This window comes from Neophocaena asiaeorientalis, unplaced genomic scaffold (genome assembly GCF_003031525.2).
Source record: "Neophocaena asiaeorientalis asiaeorientalis breed wild unplaced genomic scaffold, Neophocaena_asiaeorientalis_V1.1 scaffold399, whole genome shotgun sequence".
Classification (NCBI taxonomy): domain Eukaryota; kingdom Metazoa; phylum Chordata; class Mammalia; order Artiodactyla; family Phocoenidae; genus Neophocaena; species Neophocaena asiaeorientalis.
Genome location: NW_020173964.1, coordinates 2,811,868 through 2,839,734, shown reverse-complemented (window position 1 = coordinate 2,839,734; position 27,867 = coordinate 2,811,868). Strand labels below are relative to the sequence as shown.

General features: G+C 36.0%; 1 protein-coding gene across 1 annotated transcript in view; it reads right to left on the bottom strand.

Annotated features, from left to right (window-relative positions):
- SGTB (small glutamine rich tetratricopeptide repeat co-chaperone beta) overlaps positions 1–27,867 on the bottom strand; it is a 46,897-nt gene that overhangs the window by 13,645 nt on the left and 5,385 nt on the right. Inside the window, exons 3-5 of the mRNA XM_024753073.1 lie at positions 22,741–22,844; positions 20,062–20,131; positions 16,109–16,208 (exon numbers count right to left, since the gene is read on the bottom strand). Of these exons, the coding sequence (XP_024608841.1) occupies positions 16,109–16,208; positions 20,062–20,131; positions 22,741–22,844 (274 nt within the window). The remainder of the gene's footprint in view (positions 1–16,108; positions 16,209–20,061; positions 20,132–22,740; positions 22,845–27,867) is intronic.

Below are 27,867 nucleotides of genomic sequence, written 5' to 3'. Positions count from 1 at the left end.
TGGACTTAAGAATGCGCTCTTGGAATGGAACCCGTTCGTATGTAGAGGACTTACTGTATAGGATAATTTAAGGGTCAAAATAATAATTATGGTAATTTATTATAATACACTGAATAGTAAATTTTTAAAAATTCATGAGTCCATACAATACTTTCAGCGGACAAAGGAGAAGGAAAGCCAAAAAGAGTGAAAAGGAAAGAAAACTCTTCATTTCAGAAATATGTGAGAAAATATTATGTAAAGGAAATGATAAAATTAGAAAAATCACCATTTTGTAACCATCAATGTATTAATGATTCAGGGACAGATCATCAGTGGATGATAAAACACTGAGTAAAAGATTGTTGTGGAGAATTCTCTGGCAGTCCAGTGGTTAAGACTCAGCACTTTCACTGCCAGGGCCCAGGTTCAATCTCTGGTCGGGGAGCTAAGACCTTGCATGCTGCACAGTGCAGCCGAAAAAACATTAAAAGATTGCTGGGGAACAGGATATTTACATGATCTGACCATATAGATAATTTTTTTCCTTTTTTAAAATTGAAATACAGTTGATGTACAATTTTATGTTAGTTTCAGGTGAACTACATAGTGATTGAACATTTACATCCATTACGGAATGATCACAATAATTATAGTATCCAACTTTCCCCAAAGTTATTACAATATTGTATACCATATTCCTTATGCTGTATATTACATCCTCTGGCTTATTTATTTTATAATTGGAAGCTTGCATCTCTTAATTCCCTTCATCTATTTCACCCAACCGACCACTCCACTCTCCTCTGGCAAACACCTGTTTGTTCTCTGTATCAATGAATCTGTTCTCATTTTGTTTGTTTTGTTTTTTAGATTCCACATATACGTGAGATACAATATTTGTCTTTCTATATCTGACTTATTCCACTTAGCATGATACCCTCTAGATCCATCCACACTGTCACAAATGGCAAGATTTGGGGTTTTATATGGCTGAGTAATATTCCATTGTGTGTGTGTGTGTGTGTGTGTGTGTGTGTGTGTGTGTGTGTATATGTATATATAAAACATCTTCTTGATCCATTCATCTATCGATGAACACTTAGGTTGCTCCCATATCTTGACTATTGTATATAATGCTACACTGAATACTGGGTTACATATATCTCTTCAAATGACTGTTTTTGTTTTCTTTGGGTAAATACCCAGAACTGAAACTGGTGGACTGTACAGTAGTTCTAGTTTTAATTTTTTGAGGAACTTCCATACTGTTCTCCATAGTGGCTGTACCAAATTACACTCCCAGTAACAGTGCATGAGGATTCCCTTTTGTACACATACTCACCAACACTTTTTATATGCTGTCTTTTTGATGATAGCCATTCTGACAGGTGTGAGGTGGTACCTCATTGTAGTTTTGATTTGCAATTACCTGACGATTAGTGATGTTGAGCATCTTTTCATGTGTCTGTTGGCCAACTGTATATCTTCTTCAGAAAAATGTTTATTCAGGTCCTCTGCCCATTTGTTAATTGGTTTGTTTTTATGATGCTGAATTGTATGAGTTTTTTTGTATGTTTAGAATAGTAACCCATTATCTGATATATCATTTGCAAATTATCTTCACCCATTCAGTAGGCTGCTTTTTCATTTTGTTGATGGTATCCTTTGCTCTGCAATGGATTTTTAGTTTGATATAGTCCCATTTGCTTACTTTTGCTTTTGTTTCCCTAGCTCAAAGAGACAGATCAAAAAAAATATTGCTGAGATCAATATCAAAGAGTGTACTGCCTATGTTTTCTTCCAGGAGTTTCATGATTTCAGGTCTTATGTTTAATTCTTTGATTCATTTTGAGTTTATTTTTGTATTGATATACAGTGTGAGAAACTGGTCCAGTTTTCCCAATACAATTTATTAAAGAGGCTGCCTCTTCCCCATTGTATATTCTTACCTTCTTTGATGTAGATTAATTGACCATGTAAGTGTGGGTTTATTTCTGGGCTCTCTATACTGTTCCATTGATCTGTGTCTGGTTTTGTTTCAGTACCATACTGTTTTGATTACTTTAGCTTTGTGGTTTAGTTTGAAAACAGGAAGCATGATACCTCTAGATTTGTTCTTTTTTCTCAAGATTGCTTTGGCTATCCAGGGTCTTTTGGATACAAATTTTAAAATTATTTGTTCTAGTCCTGTAGAAAATGCCATTGGCATTTTGGTAGGGATTGCACTCAACCTGTAGATCGCTTTGGGTAGTATGGTCATTTTAACAATACTAATTCTTCCAATCCATGAGCACAGTATATCCTTCCATCTGTTAGTGTCATCTTCAATTTCTTTCATCAATGTCTTATAGTTTCCCGAGTGCAGGTCTTTTACACCTCCTTAGTTAGAATTATTCCTATGTATTTTATTCTTTTTTATGCAATTATACATTGGATTGTTTTCTTAATCTCTCTGTTAGTCCATCTTTAGCGTATGGAAATGCAACAGACTTCCATATATTAATTTTGGATCTTGCAACTTTAATAAATTCATTTATTAGTTCTAATAGTTTTTGGTGGTGTCTTGAGGGCTTTCTATATATAGTATCATGTCATCTGTAAACAGTGACAGTTTTACCTGTTCCTTTCCAATTTGGATTCCTATTATTTCTTTTTCTTGTTTGACTGACCTGGCTAGGACTTCCAAAACTATGTTGAATAAAAGTGGTGAGAGTGGGTATCCTTGTCTTGTTCCTGACTGTAGAAGAAATGACTTCAGCTTTTCACCATTGAGGATGATGCTGGCTGTGGGTTTGCTACAGATGGGCTTAATTGTGTTGAGGTATGTTCCCTCTATAGCCACTTTGTAGAAACTTTTTATCATAAGTGGATGTTGAATTTTGTCAAAAGCTTTTTCTGCATCTATTGAGATGATCATATGACTTTTATTCTTCAATCTTTTTATGTAGTATATCATATTGATTGATTTCCAGACATTGAACCATCCTTGCATCACTGGGATAAATTCCACTTGATCATGGTGTATGATCCTTTTAATGTCTTGTTGAAGTCAAATTGCTAATATCTTGTTGAGAATTTTTACATCTATGTTCATCAGTGATATTGGCAGGTAGTTTTCTTTTTCTGTGGTGTCTTTGTTTGGTTTTGGTATCAGGTTTTGGTGATGCTGGCCTCACAAGTTCAGAAGCATTCCTTTCTCTTCAAATTTTTGAGAAGGACAGCTGTTAACTCTTCTTTAAATGTTTGGTAGAATTTACCTGAAAATCTCCTGGTCCTAGACTTTTGTTTGTTGGGAGTTTTTGTTTTTGTTTTGTTTTTTAATTACTGATGCAATTCCATTACTGGTAATTGGCCTGTTCATATTTTTTATTTCTTCCTAGTTCAGTCTTGGAAGATTGTACATTTCTAGGAATTTATCCATTTTTTCTAGGTTGTCCAATTCATTGGTGTATATTTGTTCATAATAATATAATTCTTTGTATTTCTGTGGTGTCTGTTGTAACTTCTCTTTCATTTCTGATTTTATTTCTTTGGGCCATCTCTCTTTTTTTTCTTGGTAAGTCTGGATAAAGGTTTATTAATTTTATCTTTTCAAAGAACCAGCTCTTAGTTTCATTGATTTTTTTCTTTTTTTAAAGTCTCTACTTCATTAATTTCTGCTCATATCTTTATTACTTCTTTCCTTCTACTAACTTTGGGTTTTGTTTGTTCTTCTTTATTATTTCCATTAAGTGTAAGGTTAGATTGTTTGAGAGTTTTTTAATTTCCTGAGATAGGTGTGTATCACTACAGACTTCCCTCTTAGAACTGCTTTTGCTGAGTCCCATAGTTTTTAGATCACTGTGTTTCAATTTTCATTTGTCAGGTATTTTTTATTTCCTCTTCTATTTCAGTGACCCACTGGTTGCTTAGTAGCAAATTATTTGGCCTCCACAAGCTTGTGTTTTTTGCAGCTTTTTCCTGGCAGTTGATTTCTCATCTCATAGCATTGTGATCAGCAAAGATGCTTGATATGATTTCAAGTTTGTTAAATTTACTGAGACTTGTTTTGTGGCCTAGCCTGGAGAATGTTCCATGTGCACTTGAAAAGAATGTGTATTCTGCTGCTTTTGGATGGAGTGTTCTATATATATCATTTAAGTTTATCTGGTCTAATATGTCACTTAAGGCCAGTGTTTCCTTATTTTCTGTCTGGATGATCTGTCCATTGATGTAAGTGGGGTGTTAAAGTCCTCTACTATTATTGTATTACTAACAATTTCTCCCTTTATGTTAATATTTACATTATGAATTTAGGTGCTCCTATGTTGGGTGCATATATATTCACAATTATATCTTCTTGGTGGGTTGATTTCTTTATCATTATGTAATGTCCTTTCCTGTCTCTAGTTACAGCCTTTGTATTAAAGTCTATTTTGTCTTGCATTTGTATTACTACCCCAACTTTCTTTTCATTTCCATTTTCATTGACTACCTTTTGCCATCCCTTCACTTTCAGTCTGTGTGTGTTTTTATATGTGAATTGAGTCTCTTGTAGGCAGCATGTATATGGGTCTTGTTCTTTTCTCTATTTAGCCACCCTAAGTCTTCTGACTGGAGCATAGAGTCCACTTACATTTAAAGTAATTATTGATAGGTACGTACTTACTGCCATTTTGTTAATTGTTTTCTAGTTGTATTTGTAGTTCCTGTTTCTTTTTTCTTCTCTTATTCTCTTTCCTTGTGATATGATTGCTTTCTTTAGTGTTGTGTCTTTATTCCTTTTAATTTTTTTGTATCTGTATAGGTTTTTTGTTTGTGTTTACCACGAGGTTCATATACAACAACCTTTGTACACTGTAGTCTATTTTAAGTTGATGGTTGCTTAAGTTCAAGTGCGTTCTAAAAGCACGACATTTTTAATCCTCTCCACCAACATTTGATGTTTTGGATGTCATATTTTACATCTTTTTGTGATTCACTTAAGTAATTTAGATATAGATAATTTTACTACTTTTGTCTTTTAAGCTTCCTAGTAGCTTTATAGACTGCTGATCCACTACCTTTAGTATGCGTTTGCCTATACCAATGAGATTTTTCCTTTCATAATTTTCATATTTCTAGTTGTGGCCTTTTCTTTTCCACTTAGAGCAGTCCCTTTAACATTTCTTGTAAAGCCAGTTTAGTAGTGCTGAACTCTTTTATCTTTGCTTGTCTGTAAAACTCTTTTTATCTCTCCTTCAATTCTGAATGATAATCTTGCCAAGTATTCTTGGTTGTAGGTTTTTTCCTTTCAGCACTTTGAATATATCATGCCACTCCCTTCTGGCCTGCAAAGTTTGTGCTGAAAAGGCAGCTCATAACATTATGGGAGTTCCATTGTATGTAACTAGTAGCTTCTCTTGTTGCTTTTAAGATTCTCCCTCTACCTTTATTTTCTGCCATTTTATTTATAATGTGTCTTGCTGTGAATTTCTTTGGGTTCATGTTGTTTGGGACTCTGTGCTTCCTGGACCTGTTTCTTTCCTGTTTCCTTCCCCAGGTTAGGGAAATTTTCAACTAACTTATTTCTTCAAATAAGTTACCTGCCCCCTTCCCTCTCTCCTTTCCTTCTTGTACCCCTTTAATGCAAATGTTAGTACACTTCATTGTACCTTAAACTATCCTCATTTTTTAAAATTATTTTTTTCTCTTTTCCTGTTCAGCTTGGGTGATTTGCACTACTCTTTCAGATTGCTGATCCATTTTTATCATCTAATTTATTGTTGATTCTTTCTAATGTATTTTTCATTCTAGTTATTGTATTTTATTATTCAACTGTTTCATTCTTTTATATTTTCTAAGTCTTTGTTGAAATTCTCATTGTGTTCATCCATTCTTCTCCCAAGTGCAGTAAGCATCTTTATGATAATTACCTTGAATTCTTTATCATGTAGATTGCTTATCTCCACTTCATTTAGTTCTTTTTTTGAGGTTTTGTCTTGTTCCTTTGTTTGGAACATATTCTTCTCCTCATTTTGCCTAATTCTCTCTGCTTATTTCTATGTATTAGGTAGGTCATTTATGTCTCCCAATCTTGGAGAAGTACCTTTATGTAGGAGATGTGCTATGGGGCCCAACATCATGCTCCCTTCTGATCACCAGGCTATATGAGCTAAGAGTGCCCTCTATGTGGGCCGTGGGCACTCTTCTATTGTGGTGGGCTGACTACTGTGGGCACGCTGGTAGGCAGTGCTAGCCTCCAGGGTTAACAGGCTGGAGGGAGGATTCCAAAATGGCACTTCCCAGTGCCAGTCTCATCACAGTATAACAAGCTCCCCAAAATGGCTGCTGCCAGTGTCTCTGTCCCCAGACAGACAGTTGCCTCCTGTCTCTCTGGGAGGCTCTCTAAGATCATCAGGTGGGTCTAACCCAGGCTCCTTTCAAACTACTGCCTCTGCACTGGGACCCTGAGGGTGTTAGATTTTGCATGTGCCCAGTAAGAGTGGAGTCCCTCTTTCCTACAGCCCTCCAGCTCTCCCAAATATAAGCCCTGGTAGTTTTCAAAGCCAGACTTTCTGGGGACTCGCCTTCCTGGTTCAGAACCTCTAGGCTGAGGAACACAGGTGGAGCTTGGACTCCTCACTCCTTGAGGAGGACATCTGCAGTTGAAGTATCTTTCTTGTCTGTGGGTCATCAACCTGAGGTTGTGTATCCTGCCTATACCACATCTCTGCCCCTCCTCAATGTGGCTCCTTCTTTTTATCTTCAGTTGTAGAAAATCTTTTCTGCTAGTCTTCAGGTCATCCTCCTAGATATTTGCTCTGTAAGCAGTTCTAATTTGGGTGTGCCTATGGGAGGAGGCGAGTTCAGGGTCTTCCTACTCAGCCATCTTAGGGAAGCTCCTCACTCTTTTTTTTTTTTTTTTTTTGCGGTACACGGGCCTCTCACTGTTGTGGCCTCTCCCGTTGTGGAGCACAGGCTCCGGACGCACAGGCTCAGTGGCCATGGCTCACGGGCCCAACCGCTCCGCGGCATGTGGGATCTTCCCAGACCAGGGCACGAACCCGTGTCCCCTGCATCGGCAGGCGGACCCTCAACCACTGCGCCACCAGGGAAGCCCTCATACATTATTTTTAATTATAAAAGGAGTAATAGAAAGATATGGTAATCACCACCTTAATATATAAATTTCAGAATCACCATCAGTGGGACAGTTTGAAATTATGGGCCTCCTAATATAATGCAATAAATGGTATACAAATTATTTATGTAGGCTTCATGCCAAAATGTAACTTAAATTTAATCATGAGGAAACCATCACACATATCCAGAATATGACACATTCTATAAAATCACTGGCCTTAACTCTTTGGAAAAGTCTATGTCATGAAAAATAAACAACCAAAAAAGACAGGAATATTTTCTAGATTAAAAGAGACTAAAGTGATATATCAAAATGCAACGTGTGGTCCTTGATTGGATTCTGGATCAAAAAACATAGCTATAGATGGTATTTGGGGGACAAGTGGAGAAATTTCAATACTAATGAAATTAATTAGAAAATTAATGCTAATTTTCTTACATGTGAATGGTAGGGTAGTTATGCAGGGTATGTCTTAGGAGATATAACTAAAGTATTTGGGATCAGCAAGAAAATTTTATATGTGTGTAGACACATACACACACACACACACACACACACACATACACACAAACACACCCTTGTAGAGAGACAGAGAGCAAGAAAGAGAGAGGAAGTAAACACGGCAAAGTATTAGCTACTATTGACTCTAGGGTAAACATATATGGATGTTCATTGTATTTCTCTTCCTGTAAGTTTAAATAGGTTTAAAATATGTTGAAATTTGCTTTCCCTAAATAAATATATATCATATAAAATTATTATATATAATAAATATGTATTATTTGTGAATATATATATGCAACATGCTGCCATGTGACTGTTTCACCATTAGAAGTCTTCAAGTAGAGGCAATTCTCCCTTCTAAAATTCACTGAATCAATTCAACTCCAAATTTTGTTGAACACCTGCAATATGCTAAATCCAGCTCAAAATCAAGTATACAGGGAAACAGACATGTAAATAAATAAATAGTATGATAAGTGCAACAGTGGAGACATCAAAGAAAGAGGCAACACAGAGAAAGATATGGTTAACTGTATGCAGAGCTGTCTAATAGAACTTTCTGTGATAGACAAGTTCTTTACCTGTGCTATCCAATACAGCAGTCCCTAGCCACATGTGACTAAAGAGCACTGAAAATATGCTACTGCAGTTGAGGAACTGAATTTTTTATTTTATTTATTGTAATTAATTTACATTTGAACAGCCAAATGTGGATAGAAGCTACCATATTGAACAGCACCACTCCACAGGGCATGGCAGGGAAGGGGAGGTTGAAGAGAGAAGAAATTAAGAAAGTCTTCCCAAAAGATGCAACATCTAACAGGGTCTTGAAGGATGACAGGAATTTGCCCAATTAGATAAGGTAGGAAATATTCTATGCAGATAAAGAAGCACATAAAAGTATGAAGAGATGTCCCAACATGGCATTTTTAGGAAATCAGTAAATTTCACGTTACATGGGCATAGAGAGCAGAGGAGAGGAATGGGGTAAGAAGAAGAGTGAGGATAATAAAGTTAAAAGAAAAGAGAGAGCTTATATTATAAAAGATCTGATATATCATCCAGAGGAGCTTAAATCTGATCACGGTATTTGGAACTAGCAAACAGAAAGCAAGAGTTAGACAATTAATTTCATATTTTAGAACAATCATTTTGACAGAAGACTGGAGTGGAGACTGCAAGTAGAAACGGGAAGCCAACTGAAGTTACTATTGCACTAGTTTAGCAAAAGTTAAGAATCTGGACGGAAATGAAAGAGGGAACAAATGAGCTATTTGGGAGGTATATGGAAAAGGGAAACAAAGAGGAAGACTCCCTGATATTTAGCTTCTGATACTGATAATAAAACAGGAATAAAGCAGGGAGAATCAGACCCAGAAAGACGAGTGGGCAGAAGGAAAGAGTATGACTATGTTTCAATACTGATAGCTTTAGCTTTAGATCACAAACTGCAAGCTGGGATGAAAGCAGAATGTGCAGCTCACAAAAGAGGAGAGGCGTCTGAATCTGCATCCAGGAAAGGGAAGAGAAATCAGGCTATATTTGAAGCTTCTGTGAGATGCAGCCAAACACGCCAGTGTCTGAACTGAATAACAATGTGGTCTGCTCTCTCTGACCCTGCTGTCTAGTTATCAGGGCATAACTAATGAAACTCCAGCAGAACAAAACAGTCAGAGTCATCATGTTTTCAGACACCCTCGCTTTCTTTTTTTTTTTTTTTTTTCGCTTTCTTTACCTTGTTAGAGCGAGAGCATGAATATAACGTGCTCTGTTTTTATAGGAAATAAGGCAAAAAAAATTTACAGGTACCTAACATTTCCCATACTGTATATCACATATAAATAAATTATAGCGAAAGCCTACTCCTACAACTAGGAATTACATTGTTTTGAAAGAAACAAATATTGAAAGCCTAGAACTATGACATATATATATATACATATATTATACAGTATTTGTCTTTCTCTGACATATTTCACCTAGCACAATGTCCTTGTGGTCCATCCATGTTGTCACAAATGGCAAGATTTCATTCCACTGTGTTTACATATATATACATATACATATATACATATATATATATATATATATATATATACACACACACACATATCTTTACTCTTCACAACTACCCTGTGAAAGTGGTTAGTATTATCTCTATTTTACAAGTGAGGAAATTGAGGCTCAGAAAGGTTTAGTGGCTACCCAAGGTCACAGAGCTAGTTAGTGGCTGAACTGAGATTCAACTCTAAGTTCAACAAACCAAAGTCAAGTCCCACTGAACCCAATGACTATATGCTGCTTATGGAGGTGGAAGAAAACAAAATTTAAAACAATGAGGTCTCTGTTCCCATCTTTCTGAGAGTTCACGCTGTCACCAGCATTCCTTGGTACAATGCCCTGATGCTTCCTAATTTTGCCTTTTAAACTACGCTCTACAACCTAAAATGCCTTCCCCTCCCCTCTGTTTATCCCAGTTCTACCTGTCCACCAAATCCACCTTCAATTCAAATTCCCCATCACGTGAGAGGCCTTCCAGACAAATTCTTTCCATCGTGCACTCTCTTTCCCAATATCTTTAATTCCATTTATGGACTCAGTCATTGAACCACCTATCCATCCCAGAAACAGGAGATGATTCTGTGTAAGGTAATGTATTCAGCAATGAGGCTGTACAAAAGAAATACCTATAAGAATACAGATGGGCCCTGACTTACAATGACTTAACTTACAATTTTTTGACTTTACGATGGTGCAAAAGCAATACTCATACAGTAGAAACCATACTCCAAATTTTGAAGGTTGATCTTTTCCAGGGCTAGTGATAAGTGGCATGATACTCCTTCGTGATGCTGGGCAGTGGCAGCGAGCTGCATTTCCCAGTCAACCATGCAATCACGAGGGTAAACAATGACACACTTACAATCATTCTGTACCCATGCAACCATTCTGCTTTTCACTTTCAGTACAGTATTCAATAAATTACACAAGATATTCAACACTTTATTATAAAATAGGCTTTGTGTTAGATGATTCTGCCCAACTGTGAGGCTAATGTAAGTGTTCTGAGCATATTTAAGATAGGCTAGGCTAAGCTGTGTCAGTAGGTTAGGTGTATTAAATGCATTTTCGACTTATGACATTTTCAAGTTTATCGGGATATAACATCGTAAGTCGAGGAAGATCTGTACTGTTTAGGGACGGAAGACATGGAAAACTAGCGAGTTTAATATGAAATATCACTTCATATTATAAAATACTTGGAAATATTTTAGACCTATAAATCATTTGTTGTTTTTTTGTATACAAGTGTTAATTTGAGTGTCTGGTCACTTCAACATCACTGGAAATTTCTTATATTTCTTCTATAGCCTTCCATGCATCCAAAAAAATTGGCTGAACTCCTGTGAGGCACAGTGCTAGGTATTACAGGGAATACGAATAGATACAAGATGCAATCTCTGCCCTTCAGCTGAAGAAATAAAACAAGTATGCATATAATTATAAGGCAGAACATATATGATAAACTTATATAAGTGTTATATATATCATAGTAAGTGCTGAGAACACAGAATAAAAGCAAAACTAAATAATAGTTTTTCAAGGAAGGACTCATGTTGTCCTGGTATCTGAGATGAGCCTAAAGCATCATTAGGATCCTAAAAGCCCAAAATAGAAGATTAAGTCTAGAAAAGAAAGATTCATGCTTAAGAAATATACCAATTTATTGTTCTCTAATCAAATAAAAAAGTCACTTCTATAAAAAGTAAACTTTGGTTCATCCTAGCAAGTTTAATATGCAAACAATATTTTGATTAGTAATAAACTGTGAAAATGAATACCAAAAGAAAGATTTAGATCTGCTATTCTGAGCTTCCAACTCATGGCAGTCAGCTAGCTAAGAAAAATGGCAAGGGGTAGCTGGCAAACTACAGGCTATTGAGATATTTATAACCACTTGAGTCTAAAAAAATTCCTAAAGCTTTATTTAATATTTGCAAATAAAGTTTTCTAATCATTTAATATTAAATCGCATACTCTATTACTGAACTCCTCAGGGAAGAAGATACTATTTAAATGCAAAACAGAAGCATAATTATTCATTTCAATTTAACAATAATTAAATGAAAAGCAAGTACAGGTACTGCCAAGAATCTCTTCTAATACTGTACTAATGGACATGCGACTATTAACAAACACTAATCTCATTAAAAATAAATGATTTATCTAGGCTCAGATTCATCATATTCATAGTTAAAAGTATATGGCTTATACTTTTTAAATAATCAATTTTCTGATAACATTTATACCTGGTCATAACATTCTGTGCAGTATTAAATGTATTTATTTCAAGATTTCATACGCTAAATGAAAACATGTCTAGTCATCTTATTACAGAGAATAAAATCCAAACATAAAAGCAGAGCTTGGGAAATTAATTCTCCACAAATTATTTGGATTTTCTATTTTTCTGAGCTGGATTATTAGAACAGATTAACAAAGTGATTTGCGTGTGTGTGTGTATGTGTGTGTGTGTGTGTGTGTGTGTGTGTGTGTGTGTGTATGTATGTGAAGAGAGAAAATGTAGGTTTTCAGTATGGCCAACTAAATTCCTTATGGATCCAATGCTTCCAAAAATAACAACTCTAAATTCTGGACAAAATACAAAAAACAAAAACAACAACAACTAAAGGCAGCCTGGGTGCCTATGAATAGGAAAATGCCTAAACAAACGGTGATGCGTTCAAACAACCAATACTGAGCAGTTTAAAAAAAAGAACCATGCAACAACAGGACTGAATGTCAAAACCATTATGTCAAGTAAAAAAGGTCTCACACACAAGGGTATACATAGTATGATTCCTTTTATGTGAAATTCTAACAGAGACAAATCTAATCTATGGTGGAAAAACAAAACAAAACAAAACAGTGGTTTTCTCTGGCGAGTGTTTTAGGCAACTGACTCTGAAGGGGCAGGGAAAACTTCCCAGGTGGTAATCTTCACTATCTTGATAGGGGTGGTAAGTTATATAGGTGTATGCATTTGTCAAAATTTAGTGAACATACAGTTGAGATCTGTGCTTTTCATTGCATGTAAATTTTACCTCAAAAGAAAAGAATGTAAAATATTGAACTGTAGTCAATGACATGCATACTAAAATATTTAGGGGGAAAGTGTACTGATGGCTGCAATTTACCCTGAAATGCATCAAAAATAAGATAGGCACAGATAGATGAATAAATATTGATATAGCAAATATACTAAAATATTAATGGCAAAATCTTGGTGTGGATATATGCATATTCACTGTAAACCTCTTTGATTTTTCTAAATCTTCACTAAAAAAATGTTAGAGATCAAAAAAAAAAAGAAGAAGGAAAATAACATTAGATTAATTCAGAACAAGTCCTATGATGCTAACATCATTTCCTTTCTATTTTATCGGGATTACCACCAGACTGGTAACTCAGAGAAAGACAATTGACAATGTATTTGGACCCCGATAAATGTGGATCTCTCTTCATAATCTGATTAAGGCAAAAACCCCAGATTGCATTAATAATAATGATAATAGCTACTGCTGTGTACAATACTCTTTACTAGACACTTTCCTAGCACTTTATGTATATTAACTATTTGATCTCAACAACAATGCGATGAGATAAATACTATTATCCACATTATACCAATGGGGAAACTAAGATGTTAGGATAATTTGCTCAAGGTCACATACATGTAAGTGGAAGAGCCAGAAATTAGAATCCAAAGAGTGTGGGTCAGAACCCCTGCTCTTAACCACTTCCCCATGACTGTTCCCCTAGTTGACTCTGTAACTGATACAATGTCATATAGGGTGCTCTTGTCAAGTTTGTGGTTGACATGAAGCTAGGAGCAAAAGCAAATATAGTACTTTACAATTTATCCCAAACGATTAGGGACATATAAATAAAAGACTAACAAGATAAAATCCCATAGGGATAAAATGTAAGATCCTGCATTTGAGTCCAAACAACCAACTTTACCTCCTGTGACAACACTGGTGCACAGCAGGTGTTGGGCAAGAACTTGTCAAATGAATGTACGACTGAATGGCAGGGGAGAGAGTGTGTGAAAAAGGACAGGCTTTAATAAAACCAAAGCAAAATATAAATTTAATAGATAATGCTACAGAACACTAATATATAACTATGTTATCTAGAAGTAGGTTAAATGAGCACTCTACAAGTCTGTTCTAGTCAGACCAATGCCAGATATGCTGTGCTAACTTCTGGGAACTACAGAGTAAAGACATAGGTAACCTGGAACAAGTTTAGAACAAAAGTGTAAGACTTAAAACTGACCTATGTGAGATACAGTGGAAAAAGCTGTGAACATTTAATGTGGAGAAAAGAATTAAATGAACACTGTAGCAAACTTCAAAATGTAAGGTACTGTCATGAAAAAGAAGAATCACACTTATTCTATAATTGTCCATAAGAATAAAAATAAAGTCAATTGAGAGAAGCTACAGGACCTTCAGGGAAACAAAATCAGTGTCAAGGAAGACTTTTCTAACAGATATAACCACAAAAGAAAAGGTGGGAGAGAAGGGACTATCTCATAAGGGTATGAATACCCTAAATATGATAAAAATAACTCAATGAAAGATTGGACCAAATTAACCTGAAGATCTCTTTCAAATCTAAGAACTTACTATATAATAAAAGGTAATTTTTATAAATCTGTCATAAAAAGCTTCAGATTGATTAAAATAGACTTGGCATGACAAAATTTAAACGTAAAGGAAAAAATAAGTTATTTGCCAAGTCTGTAAATGCAGAGAGCTTTCAGCCTAAAAACACTGTAATAAAATGCAAAAGAAAAGATAAACAAATTTGTCTACATAAATATTTAAAACTTTTACATATGAAAAACATTAAAGGGCAAACAATAAGCTATGCAATTAGGACAAAGGGATTTTATCTTTAATATAGAGCTATGGTGTCCAGTACAGCAGCCACAAGCCACATATGGCTATTTAAATTTAATTAATTTAAATTGACCTTAAATTAATTAACCATTAAAATTTTAGTTTCTCCATTGCACTAGCCACATTTCAAGTTCTTAACAGCCACTGTGGTTAGTGGCTACTGTACTGGACAATGCAGATACAGAACATTTCCATCACTGCAGAAAGTTCTATTGGAATTTTAATATTTAAAAAATTTAGTGCAGGGAATTCATTACATAGCTGATGGAAGAGCTGAGATGCCAAACAGGGGGTTGTGCATCAATGCAGAGATTAGCAACAGCAGGAAGCCGTTACCGTCCCTAAGACAGAACAGAGTGCAGAGCCCAAAACCCAATGTCACCTGGAAAAAGCTGGGACCATAGCGGGTGTCTTGGGTGGGAGCTGGAGACAAGGAGGAGAAGCAGCCCCTGCTGGATAAACACCCTGATGTAAAAAGAGGGGAAGAAATACCCAACTTCTGCCTTCCTTCTGCCCTCCAATCTCCTGCCACTACCTCCCAGGGCTGAACACAGACAAAACCCAGGTGTCAAAGGAGCCTGGGAAACATAGCCTGCAGGGGTCAGACCCTCTGTTAAAAAGGGCAGAAAAGGGAAGGGAAGAAATGTCTGAGGTCAAACAGGATGAGGCCTGGCACAGGTACAAATAATTTAAAGAGAAAAAAAAAAAACACAAATGGCCAACATTTGAAAAATGCCCAACCTCACCAGTAATTAAATGTAAATTACAAATCACTATTAAAGTAAGAATAATATTAAATTAACAATAATAAATAATAATTCAAGTACTTAGTACTGATAAGGGTGTGGTAAAAACAGATACACTCACATATCCTAGGGGAAGAAAAGAATTTTCAAAATATTTTCAAAGAAGCCGGAACAATTTTGAAATTAGCATCAATAAATTTTTAAATGTTTATACTGTTAGACCAACTGAGTGCATTTCCAAGGATAGATACAAAGTCTAGAAAATCTTAAGTCCAGAAAATAATATTAGAAACAAAGATGTTCATTGCAGCTTTATAATATTGAAAAAAAAAGGGACACCCTCAATGTCCACCAGTAGGACAAAGCAAAGTAAGGCAAAGTAAGGTACATCTATCAATTTATTAAAAAATAATACTGCTTGTTTGCCAGCCACAATGAAAGGTGCTAGATATATAAAAAAGATTAAGAGGTAATGATAAACTAATTTGTATTCATTTAAATAACGTTTATGAAGGATTTAAATAAAATAAGAACGTGTTTGTGATATGCCTAGTGAATAAAGATTAATCTGAAATTGATTACTCTTACATCAAACAACATATGCCAAAAGGTTATTAGTAACAGTGGTTGCCTCTAAGTGGTAAATTTATGAGCTTATTTTTTCCTTCTTTTATATGTTTCCAAACGTTCAAAATTTTCTAAATAGAAAAACAAATTTTATGGAGCTATAAAAAACTCCTTCAGAGCTATTAATGCAAATGTTTAACAACTGTAAACCTGCCACAACAGTGCCAGTTTACCTGTTACAATAATAAACTGCATTATTTGGATCCAATTCTATCGCCTGTGTGTAACAATCCACTGCAGCAGCATAATTTTCTTCTTTCATGTGGTTATTGCCTAAAATAACCAATAGGTACAGTAAGTACAATATACAGGAAAAAAAAGTCTGGAAGATAAATTTTAATCATAGAAACTACAGTAATACGAAGGTCAGCAACATGATTTTTCATTCATACCGGAAATAAATTTTATATTGTACTATAGAGTTGATACCCCTTAGCTTTCAGTGTGTTTGAATGATTTTTAACAACGGAGAGTCTTTAAAAAATTAATCTTTGACCATGCCACTCTCAAAAATTGATTTTTTAAAGACTCTATACACTACCAAACGTAAAATAGATAGCTAGTGGGAAGCAGCCGCATAGCACAGGGAGATCAGCTTGGTGCTTTGTGACCACCTGGAGGGGTGGGATAGGGAGGGTGGGAGGGAGACGCAAGAGGGAGGAGATATGGGGATATACGTACATGTATAGCGGATTCACTTTGTTATAAAGCAGAAACTAACACACCATTGTAAAGCAATTGTACTCCAATAAAGATGAAAAACAAAATTAATCTTTTAATATATTATAAAACCAGACTTCAATAAGTGAGTAAGTGTAACAATTATGATTACCTCTTGGCAAAACCTAATCTCTTCTCACCTTCCTTATCTTTATCTCTCTCTTTCCTTTTAGAGCTGCCCCACCCCATTCCAGGTGGACCACCCTCCACAATCACTATCTCAGTCTGGACCTGGTCCTCCATTCCTTCCCTGTCAAAACATGCACCTGCTGATGAGCAAGCCCTCGGAACATGTGGTGAGGGTAAGCTAGTAAAACTACTCATGTCAATGTCATTGGCAGATATTTTTATGTGCTATCCCTTCCAGAGATAGATTCTCTCTTAACGAAGATTATTGGAGATTAATTTCTAGAAAGACAGAATTTCAGATACCACAGCTAGCCCACAGCATACTGATCTTCAGGAAGGGCTTCTGCAGACACATATGGCAATAATTTAGCTACATTAACGACTGGTCGGCAAAATAAGGGATTTCTTGTGGCTATCTTCTGTAATCCATTAAACAGAAAAAAAGTGTCATGATCACTAATAACAGCCAATGCTCAAAATTGAAATTTTTAAAACACTGGGATTACGAGGAAGTGTTTACATCTCAAAAGCCTCTATTATTCCTTCCAGCTTTCTCTGAACCAGAAGCTCTCCTATTAGCCTTGTTTTCTTAACAGATCATTAGCTACTTAATGGGAGGAGAGTGTAAATTTGCAGATAACAGTAAGATTAAAGGAAAGACACGTAGATAAGAGTACCTAAAATCATACAAAAGTTACTTCAAATTAAGAAGCAGAAATGAATATAAAGAGTGATTGCTAAATGAATATAAAAAGTGATTTCTACATAATTTCTCTTTGGGATGATAAAATGTTCTAAAATTGTGGTGATGGCTACACAACTCTGTGTACATACTAAAAACCAATGAATTCATACATGTTACAGTAAATCCCATGGTACGTCAATTATAGCTCAATAAAGCTGTATTTTTAAAGCTAAAAAAATTAATTTACATCTCCACCCCCAAAAAGAAATGAAGCTAAAAGGTTACATAGCTTTTATGATTGAGCAAGAAATTAACTACATTAGCCTCAGTACTTAAATAGATTTACTTCTTCCATGTAAAAGATTTAAATTCTCTGGGTTACGTGGATTTTCTTGTTGCCATTGGGTCTTTTTGCCTTGGGATGGCATTTCTTGGGTAGTAGTAAAACCTAGTGTATGTCTTTTCCCGTAAACCACACTAAGTGTACAGATACTAAATATATATATATATATATATATATATATATATATATATAGCGATATTAATGATAAAAAGCTTCAAGTCAGAAAATATTCAATATATAAAAACTCAGGACACAGATATTTGTGAAGATAAATATAACTAGGCACTGCACAGCACTCTATATTTATACACAGAACTCTCCTGTCTCCTTTAATCCTCAAGACAACCCTTTGAGATATGGCTTTACTTCTGTGACATGGCAGGGAATTACAGCAATGAACCCTTCTTGGTTTTGTCTGATCTTATTGCAGCTCTTCAGAAGCAAAGCACACAAAAATATTTGAAAGCAACCTTCCAGGAAGGTACTAGCTGGCCAGAAGCCCTGATTAACACAGGTAAGTATAACATGCAGCCTGTAATAACCCTATGCTTGACAGTCTACCGTGGCCATTTGTTTTCACATGAATAGCAAAATCTGTATGACAATTGCTTTAACTTTATGTGTAACATGTCTTAGTGTGACATGTCTTAGTGAAAACAAAGATTAAGAGCTTTTGGTTAAAGCCACAGCAGTAAGTAATTCAGTTTACCCCTGCTGCCAGAGTAAATGAGCCTCATTCTGCATCTCCTTCCAACCGTCAACTTACTAACATTCATTATATCAAAACAAACTCTACAGGGAATGCAGTCTCCCAATGTTCTGCCATGCAGAGGGAGTAAATATGAGGGACAAAAATAAAATGTCAATTTGCCATTTAGTACTAGAGCTAAAACAAGAGAGCTGCAAAAGCAAAATGTTAGTGGAGCATATATTACATCACTGAGGATTTCACACACTACAAAAGTCTAAGTAGAAGGAAAAAGAAACATCAGATTAAATTGTTTCAGTGAGAATAATATATGAAAAACGCATTTGTATCTGGATAGTTCAAATGCAAATTCTTTGGGGAATACTATAATTCAAATGACAATGAGGATCTGGTTACTTTATTTTACATGTAATTTACGAAAGTCCTAATTCTAAAATTTTAAGTCACTGTAGTGATAAAATTTCTTAGAGGAAATAAAAAATTGAAAACTGAAACCAGTCTATTTGTAGGAAACACAGCATTTTCTAATGTAATCCAAAGAAGATAATCACACAATAGTGAAAATAAATATAGACCAAGATATTAAGACAGCTTTACTTAGGATTACAAAATTATCTGTCTAGGTAAGTAAATCACGGTCTAACAGTACCATGGAACACAATGCAGCCATTAAAAGCAGTGATATAGTGTAATTTATAGACCTAATAGAAAGGACCATGCCCGAGGAATAGGAAAAGCATACTCTTTTCCGTATCTACCTTTTTACACAACAACCAATTTTTTTAAGAAAAAAACTCAACTGCCTTCTTCAGAGTATAAACTAAAGAAAAGGCCAGAAAATGGTCCTGAACCATTTGTGTACAGCTTCAGAACATTGCACATTCCCTAATAACTCTCTGCCTATAGGACAGTGTCTTTGTTGGCTCTCATTTACTGGTAAGGATCAGGACTCTGCCCTACAGCTCCTTAGTACAAATCTTGTAGGCCTGACCTGGCTTGCCTCTATAGCTTAACAAAACTGACGTGATATAAAAACTGAACACAGATCCTCAATGGTGACTTATTTATTAAAATCAAGTATGCTTCAATAGTCACTATTAGAAAATTTAATAACAGTAATCATGTGTACTAGTTAATAAATTCTTAAATGCCATATACATATATTAAATTTCAAAGAACTCAAAAATGCTAAATATACAAAAGTTAAAAATAATACTGAAAATCATTTTCATGTCTTTGATTAAGCATAAAGAATTTGGGATCCTAGAGTACACACAGCAAATACAGTTGCAAATAATCAACCCTTCAGTGACTTGTTTTGCAAGTTTTACTCACAACAGATCTGCTTCTCTTGAAGCAAGCCATACCTATATTGTTCACAAGCCATTCTCTATTTCCAGGCTCATTTCTGTTTCACAAATGCCACAAGGACTTACAACCCCGTCTTGGCAGTACAAACCAGAATCTTATTGGGTGACAGAGTCACTTTCCCTAGAGTTTCAGAAAGCTTTACTAAGTAATTTTTCTATGAAATATTCACCTTCATCTTTTAATTGGTCAGCTTTTCCCACATCTTCAGGCACTGAGTTTGAGAGAGGCAGAATGTCATTCTGAAATTAAATAAAATACAATGTACTTCCATTTAGCTACATAAAGAGTCATCCCAGAGAACTATAAATTAAAGTAATAATTATTTAGTACATCATCTATAAATCTATGTCATGACATCTAACATCTAAATAACACTGTCGGCAAGAAATAGGGAAAAAGTCCCACAACATACTTTTATTAGAAAAACAAATATGTGGAATTTTTTCTAGAAAAAAACGGGCAACTGTGAATCAATTTTTTTTACTTGCTTTCGCTGTATCTACAAATCCTACTTCATAAACAAAAACAGAATCAGTATACAAAGAGTAGTAATAGAATTATGCTCAAAGGATTGTTTAGTGAAAATTTTGAAACATAATGTTAATATCCTAAGAGAAAGTCAAATCCACAGGTACCAAAAAAAGCATTTATAATATGATCTTATTGTTTAAAATATATGCACATACATTCACATGCACACAGGCTGAAAATCAAAGACTGGAAAGGTATACACAAAAGGTTAACAGTAGGAATATTTGGAAGTAGGATTTTCAGTCTCTGCTTTATATCCTTTCATACTGTCCAAACTTTTTAAAACAATGGTCATAGATTTATTTCCTCATTAAGATAATAAGCATGGGCTTCCCTGGTAGCACAGTGGTTGACAGTCCGCCTGCCGATGCAGGGGACACGGGTTCATGCCCCAATCCGGGAAAATCCCACATGCCGCGGAGCAGCTGGGCCCGTGAGCCATCGCCGCTGAGCCTGCATGTCTGGAGCCTGTGCTCCGCAACGGGAGAGGCCACAACAGTGAGAGGCCAGCGTAAAGCAAAAAAAAAAAAAAAAAGATAATAAGCAGTATAAGATTCCTGTTTTTAGCACCTACTATCTTCCTCAAACCTCTTTTTCAATAAGGTTCAAACCAAAGTGCTTATGAAAACTAAATGAAAATTTAGAAATGTCTTGAGTGGCACTGGAAACACAGTGTATTTTTCCATTTTTGGAAGATTCTTTTTAAATTGTGTTGTTGTTAAACTTGACTCCAAAGTTCATAAATGTTTATAATTTTCAAAAAAGTATAATTTGTAGTCAATATACTATGTACCATATTTATTTATTTATTTTTTGCGGTACGCGGGCCTCTCACTGTTGTGGCCTCTCCTGTTGCGGAGCACAGGCTCCGGACACGCAGGCTCAGCGGCCATGGCTCACGGGCCTAGCCCCTCCGCAGCATGTGGGAATCTTCCCAGACCAGGACATGAACCTGTGTCCCCTGCATCGGCAGGCGGACACTCAACCACTGCACCACCAGGGAAGCCCTGGAGCCAGTTTTAAGAAACTATATTTTTAAAATAGTAAGCAACAAATTTTTACAATTAAGTACAATCAGAGAGAAATAGAAGAAGAAGAAAAAAAAGAGCTCTATTCAATCAATCTGAGCTTCCTAGGAGGAAAAAAAAAAAGTATTGATCTCTTCAGTACTAGTCAATGATAACAGGAGCTAAAGAGTGAGCAAATCCAAGTGCCGTCTCACCCACAAGCCTCTCGGGCATCTCAGAGTAAAGAAGGTCGTCTTCTGCCATAGCCATGTCCAGCCTCTGAAATAGGGCTCCCTAAGGATGCCACAAGCTCAGAAAATGAAAGAACCACAGAAACCAAAGAAAACAAAAGGACCACGGAGACATTCCACTATCTCCTTGCATCTTGTCAGATAATTAGAATTCATCTGTTTGATGAATTAATGTATAACTGTATTATCCTTTTTCCAAGTATAAAAAGAGGGAGCAGTTTACTGCCAAATTACCATTTTCATTGCAACTCTAAGAACCTCTTCCCAACAAATTCTAAAAACAGTCTGTGCAGTATTCTCAGCCATGTCCCTGCCAAGTTGAAGTATACCTTGCAAGTTTCAGCTCCTCTCCTGAGTTCCTCATTCTGTACTGAAGCTTAAATACAGAGTTAGAATAATAAAAGAGGTTCACGTGGCACCAAAATGTAATGAAAAACCACGTGGGCAGACCCCCTGTGGCCCTAAACTCACTAGCCTTTAGATTTTTCAATCTTATAGTCCATATTTCCTGAAAAGGCCAGAAACCAGAGACCATGTAAACAGTCCTAGGGAGCAGAGATCAGAACACTTGGATTTCAGTCTTGCTTTTGCACACTGACCCTGAACCTTTCCCTGTTTAAAGAGCCCCATCAATGGCCAAATTTGATAAAATCTGCTTCAAAATGATGATGCAATTCCTGATGATGCCTCTTCTATATGGTTTCTTCCTAAACATTAAGACTTTTATTTTCAACTTGTATTTCATGTTTTCAGGGAATATCAATTCAGATGTCAGAAATCTAAAAACACCCGGATACTGTAAAGGACTTAAGAAGTCAACTACGATATATCATTAAATATAAAAGAAGGTGAGAGGATGAGAAGAGTTACTAATATGAAAATCTAAAGCACATTAAAAGTTATATTTTAGGTCCCAAATCATCCATGTGGACCAACTATCTTATACCCAGGAAGAAGTTAGTTACTTAAAGCCTGGCCCCTCAAATATTAACAATCCAACATAATACTGCAGTCATACTTAGAAAATGAGATACTAATGAGAAAACAAAGACAGCTTACCTTACAGAAGGAATTTGTGAACATTTCTGTCAAAGGCTGTGAAACTGCTAGATGTGTATCTTCTGCGCTGATTTTAAAAACTGTCTCCAAGCACTGAATTGCAACTTGAAATAAATTTTAATAGTGAAAAAAAATTAGCAACCTAAAAAAAGAAACAACCTTTTTTCTGGTAGAAATCTGCACTCTGCAATCTGTGGTAATTCAGCATTTTGATCACAGAACATATGGAAAACTAAATGGTTCATCTGCATAAAGATTTCTGTTTATAGACCAGCTATTGAGGGAAGACAACTTAGTTTCTCATTCCTCATTTAAAGAAAAATGTTACCTAGAATATAACTTCTCAGTATATGTATTACATCATATTCTTTTTAAAGCAGGTCATTAACAACATATTCCCCATTACCAGTATCTTGAATAAAACTTTAAAAATTATCTTTTTTAATGTGAGAAACAGAATTCTCAACCTGATTAAAAATAGTAAGAGAAACAGTCTTTGGCCCATAGGAAACACTAAATATTAATCCTGGTGTACTTACTTATGTTAAAATAGTTTGGCTTTTAAAAATTCATTCAGGCATGCAAATTTACCAAGCACCTACTATGTGAAAGGTGCTGTTATAAGGTGGTAGAGATACAACAGTTAACCTAACACAAAAATCACGATCCATGTGATGAAGCTCACCCTTAATAGAAGGAGGCAGACAAACACAGTAAGTAAAGTACATGGCATGTTAAATGTTGACAGGTGCCTCATCTACATTGATGTATGACAAGATAACCAGTATGGCTAGGGTACAGACTGGATGGAAAGACATGGTGGGCGATTATGCTAGAACAAAGTCTGTCACTGGATGACAAGGCACCTTAAATAATATTTTTAAAGGACATGGATTTGATGCTATGGGCAAATGGAGAGCCATTAATGATTTTAGTGAAGGAGAGCAACATAACTGGATTTGTGTTTAGAACTAAAATACTAGTTAAGTGTAGTCTAGTAAGAATGCTGAGAATGAATTAGAGAGGGAAGCTGAGGGAGAAAATGGAAGCAAAAAAGCAGGAACCCATTTATGGGTTCCTACATCAATGACCTAAACAAACAAGGAGCCTAAACTAGGGCAAAAACAGTGAAGAAAGCATATCCTGCCCTTTTTACAAGTCCTCACTGAGGGGAATGGAGGCAGATTCTTATCCCGAGAGTGCTCTCCTTTGAACAAGAATTCTCTTCTGGCTCAACAAGATGGGGATGTAGCCAAAGTGTCCAGTGTACTTCTAGACAGTGTGGAATAGATTCACTTACATTTGTGTATGACTTTTTTTTTTTTAATTCAGTTTGTTTAAACCAAAAACAAAAATTAAAAACAGGTCACACATTCTCCCATTCCCCACTCCCTGTCTCTGGCAACCACCAATCTGTTCTCTGTATCTATGAGCTTGGGTTTTTATTATTATTATTATTTATTTTTTAGATTCTACATATAAGAGAGATCATAGGGTATCTGTCTTACTTTGACTTATTATAGATCCAATTACATTTGTGTATGACTTTTAAAAGACACATTATGGTCCTGAGAAAATTACCTCTATCATAAAAGAAACACTATTACTGTCACTATCCACAGATCAATTCTCCTTAGAAAAGGGACTGAATAACAAACTGAGTTACCAACTACCAAAAGTCAAAGTGTCTTTTAGAAAGAAAATAATGCACTGTTTACCCAACCCTCATTCTCTCCCTTTCTATCCTTGCTAAGTAGTTGTTCTTTTACTTCAGTTGTACTTGCACTAAACACACTGGGCCATAAGAAAATAGACTCTCATTGCCATGAAGACAATTAATTAAAAATCAATTATTATTAATAATAATACATGTATGTATATGTATACATTTCTTTTTGATCGGCATCTTTCTTTCCTTATCATATTGGTCATTTACTGTGCCACGTTGCTAGCTGGTACATGTTTCTAGTATCGTACTTACCACACATAGTACATTATATGCACTTAAAACATTGGTCTCCCATATTAGACTGTCTCCTTGACAATAAGGCCTACATTTTACTTATCTTTTGACTTTAACACAGCCTGGCAAATAACAGATGCTCAATAAATTTAATCTACGTCTTTGTTTACAGTGGAAGTAACAGTTTAATTTCAGAGGAAATAGAAACAATAAAATGTGCAGAAGAGAGCACTTATTCCCCCCAAAACATTAATTAACAGCCTTGTGAAAGGTGGATAGAACCCAACCGAGGCCTTAACCAGAATCAGAGTATGGAACATCACACTGACAGGGGAAAAGTCCACATAAAAATATGAGGGATTTTTACACTCTAACTTGTTGAGGCAATCCAGTCCAGCTCCTTTACCTCTGCTGCCACTAACCTTAGAACACAGATCTGGCACATTCTAGACACAATCAAGTATTACTAAAGGAGGTGGCTCTTTGGGTTTTTTTTAAACACAATTGTTCGTTTGTTTTAAAATCACTTTACTGAAGTATGATTGACATGTAAGAAGCGGCATATATTTAATGGACACAACTCAGCAAGCTTGGGGATAAGAATACACCCGTGAAACTGTCACCACCATCAAGGCCACAGACATATACATATACATCACTTCCCAACATTTCCTCTTGTCCCCTTTATTGGGGTGTGTGTGTGTGTGTGTTAAGAACACTTGACGTAAGATCTACCCTCTTACTAGATTTTCAGTATACAATCCAGTTAGCCATAGGCACTGTGCTGAACAGTAGGTCTCTAGAACTTATTTATTTTGCATAACTGAAACTCTGTACCCTTTGACCATTACCTCCCCATTTCCTCTTACCCCAGCCCCGCCAACCACCATTCTGCTCTGTGCTTCTATGCGTTTGACTATTTTAGATTCCACATTAAGTAAACACAATTGTTTTGATACATAAACTTGCTGCCAAAATGTTTAGTGTTCAACACTAACACATATTTAGAGAGATAAATGGTTTAGTGAAAAAACCCACCACAGCCTTGGAACTCAGGACTCTCATTATCATTATTAATCTAGGAAAAAAATCTAATAACCTGGGTGCAATAATTTATCTTACTTTTACCTCAAGATTTTCATTTATGAAACAGGGATTATTATATGTGATCCTCCTTTCAGCAGGTTATACTCAGGAATAAATCATAAAAATCTTAAGAAATTCTATATACAATTTTGCTCCACTTTAACACCAAACAATAATAGTCTGTTTGGTACTGATAAGGAGAGGGACAAGCTTAGAATTCTCAATAATACCATATCCCATCTATATAGCACTTTATACTAAAGCTTCCATATGCTATATTACCTGCCATCACTAATTCTTGACAAATCTAATTGTCTTGACAAATCTATTAGGTAGAGGGGGCAGAGATCTCCACCTAACAGACTTAGAAATTAAGATACAGACCAAATGAGTGAGATGCCCAGGATCACTTGATTCAATTCATCAATTCAACTGAACAAATATTTTTTGAGCACCTATCATGTGTCACGCACTTTTCTAGGAGCTTTGTATACAACAGTGAATAAAACAGGAAAGATTCCTGACTGCTTGGGGCTGCCATTGCAGTGGGAGATGGAGAAGCAGACTGTAAACAATATACTATACAAAGTAGAACAGGGTGAAGAGGATGGGAGCATGGGGAGCAGAGCAGGGACGCAGGCTGCAGATTTAATGGCATGCTCAGGGAAGGCCTCATTCAGAAAAGAGGACTTGAAGGAGATGGGGATATTACCGTTATCTGGGGGAAGAACATTCCAGGCAGAGAAAACAACTGGAGCAAAAGCCTTTAGGAAAGAGCATTTGGTGCATTTCATTTGGTGCATTCAGAGTGAGGAAGCTAATTTGACTAAAGTCAAATGAGAAAGAGGAGGAGTCTGTGAACAACACATCACAGAAGTCCAAATTATATAGATCCTTTAAACAATGACTGAGTAACATGAAGAGTCACTGCAAGATTTTGAGTGGAAAAATAATGGAATCTGACACAGTTTGTTTTAAAGGATCACTGGTTGCTGCATTTAGAAAAGTCAATGAAGCAGCAATTATAGAAGCAGAGAGACCAGTTAGAGGCCATCACAGTAAAATAAATACTTAGTTCTATCCAGGAGTAATATCAGTGGAAGTGGGAAAAAGTCAAGATATCCTTTGAAGTCACAGCCAACAAGATTTATTGAACAGTTAGATGCAGAGTCTAAGAGAAAGACAAGAGTCCAGAATGATAACAAAACTTTTGGCCAGAGCAACTGAAAAGATGGGAGTTGTCATCAACTGAGTTGGGGAAGTTGTGGAATAGAACAGATTTTGGGTGGGAGGATCAGGAGTTCAGTCTTGGAAATGTTCAACTTGAGGTGCCTGTTAGACATATAAGTGGAGATAGCTAGTAGGCAGTTAGATATAGAAGCCTGGAGTTCAGAAGAAAGGTCTGACCTGAGGGTATACATTTGAGATATCAGCATATACATTTGAGAGATATCAGCATATAAAAAAGAACATTTAAGGCCAAGAAGCTTAACTGTATCATCAAAAAAGTGAATGCAGATAATGAAGAGAAGAAGATCAAGTACTAGACCCTGGATATTCCAGGTGAGGGAAAACAAGAGGAACAAGCAAAGGAAACAGAGAAAGAGCAAACAATGAGATTAGAAGAAAACCAAGAGAGCATGAGGTATCCTGGAAGCCAAGTGAATAAATAAATAAATAAAGTATATGGGTGGAGCTTTATCAGAGGCAGCTAATAAATCAGATGAAGACTGAAAACTGACCATTGAACTACCTAACACAGAAATTGCTGATGACCTTGATGAGAACAATATGAGTGGAGAGATGGAGGCTTTCAAAGGCCTATCTGGAGTGCTTAAGAAAGAGTAGGAGATGGGACTTCCCTTGGTGGTCCAGTGGTTAAGAATCTGCCTTCCAATGCAGGGGATGCGGGCTCGATCCCTGGTTGGGGAACTAAGATCCCACATGCCACAGGGCAACTAAGCCTACGCACCGCAACTACTGAGCCCATGCACCACGAGCTCTGGAGCCCACATGCCACAACTAGAGAAAAGCCTGCGAGCCACAACGAAGAGCCCACATGCCACAACAAAAGATCC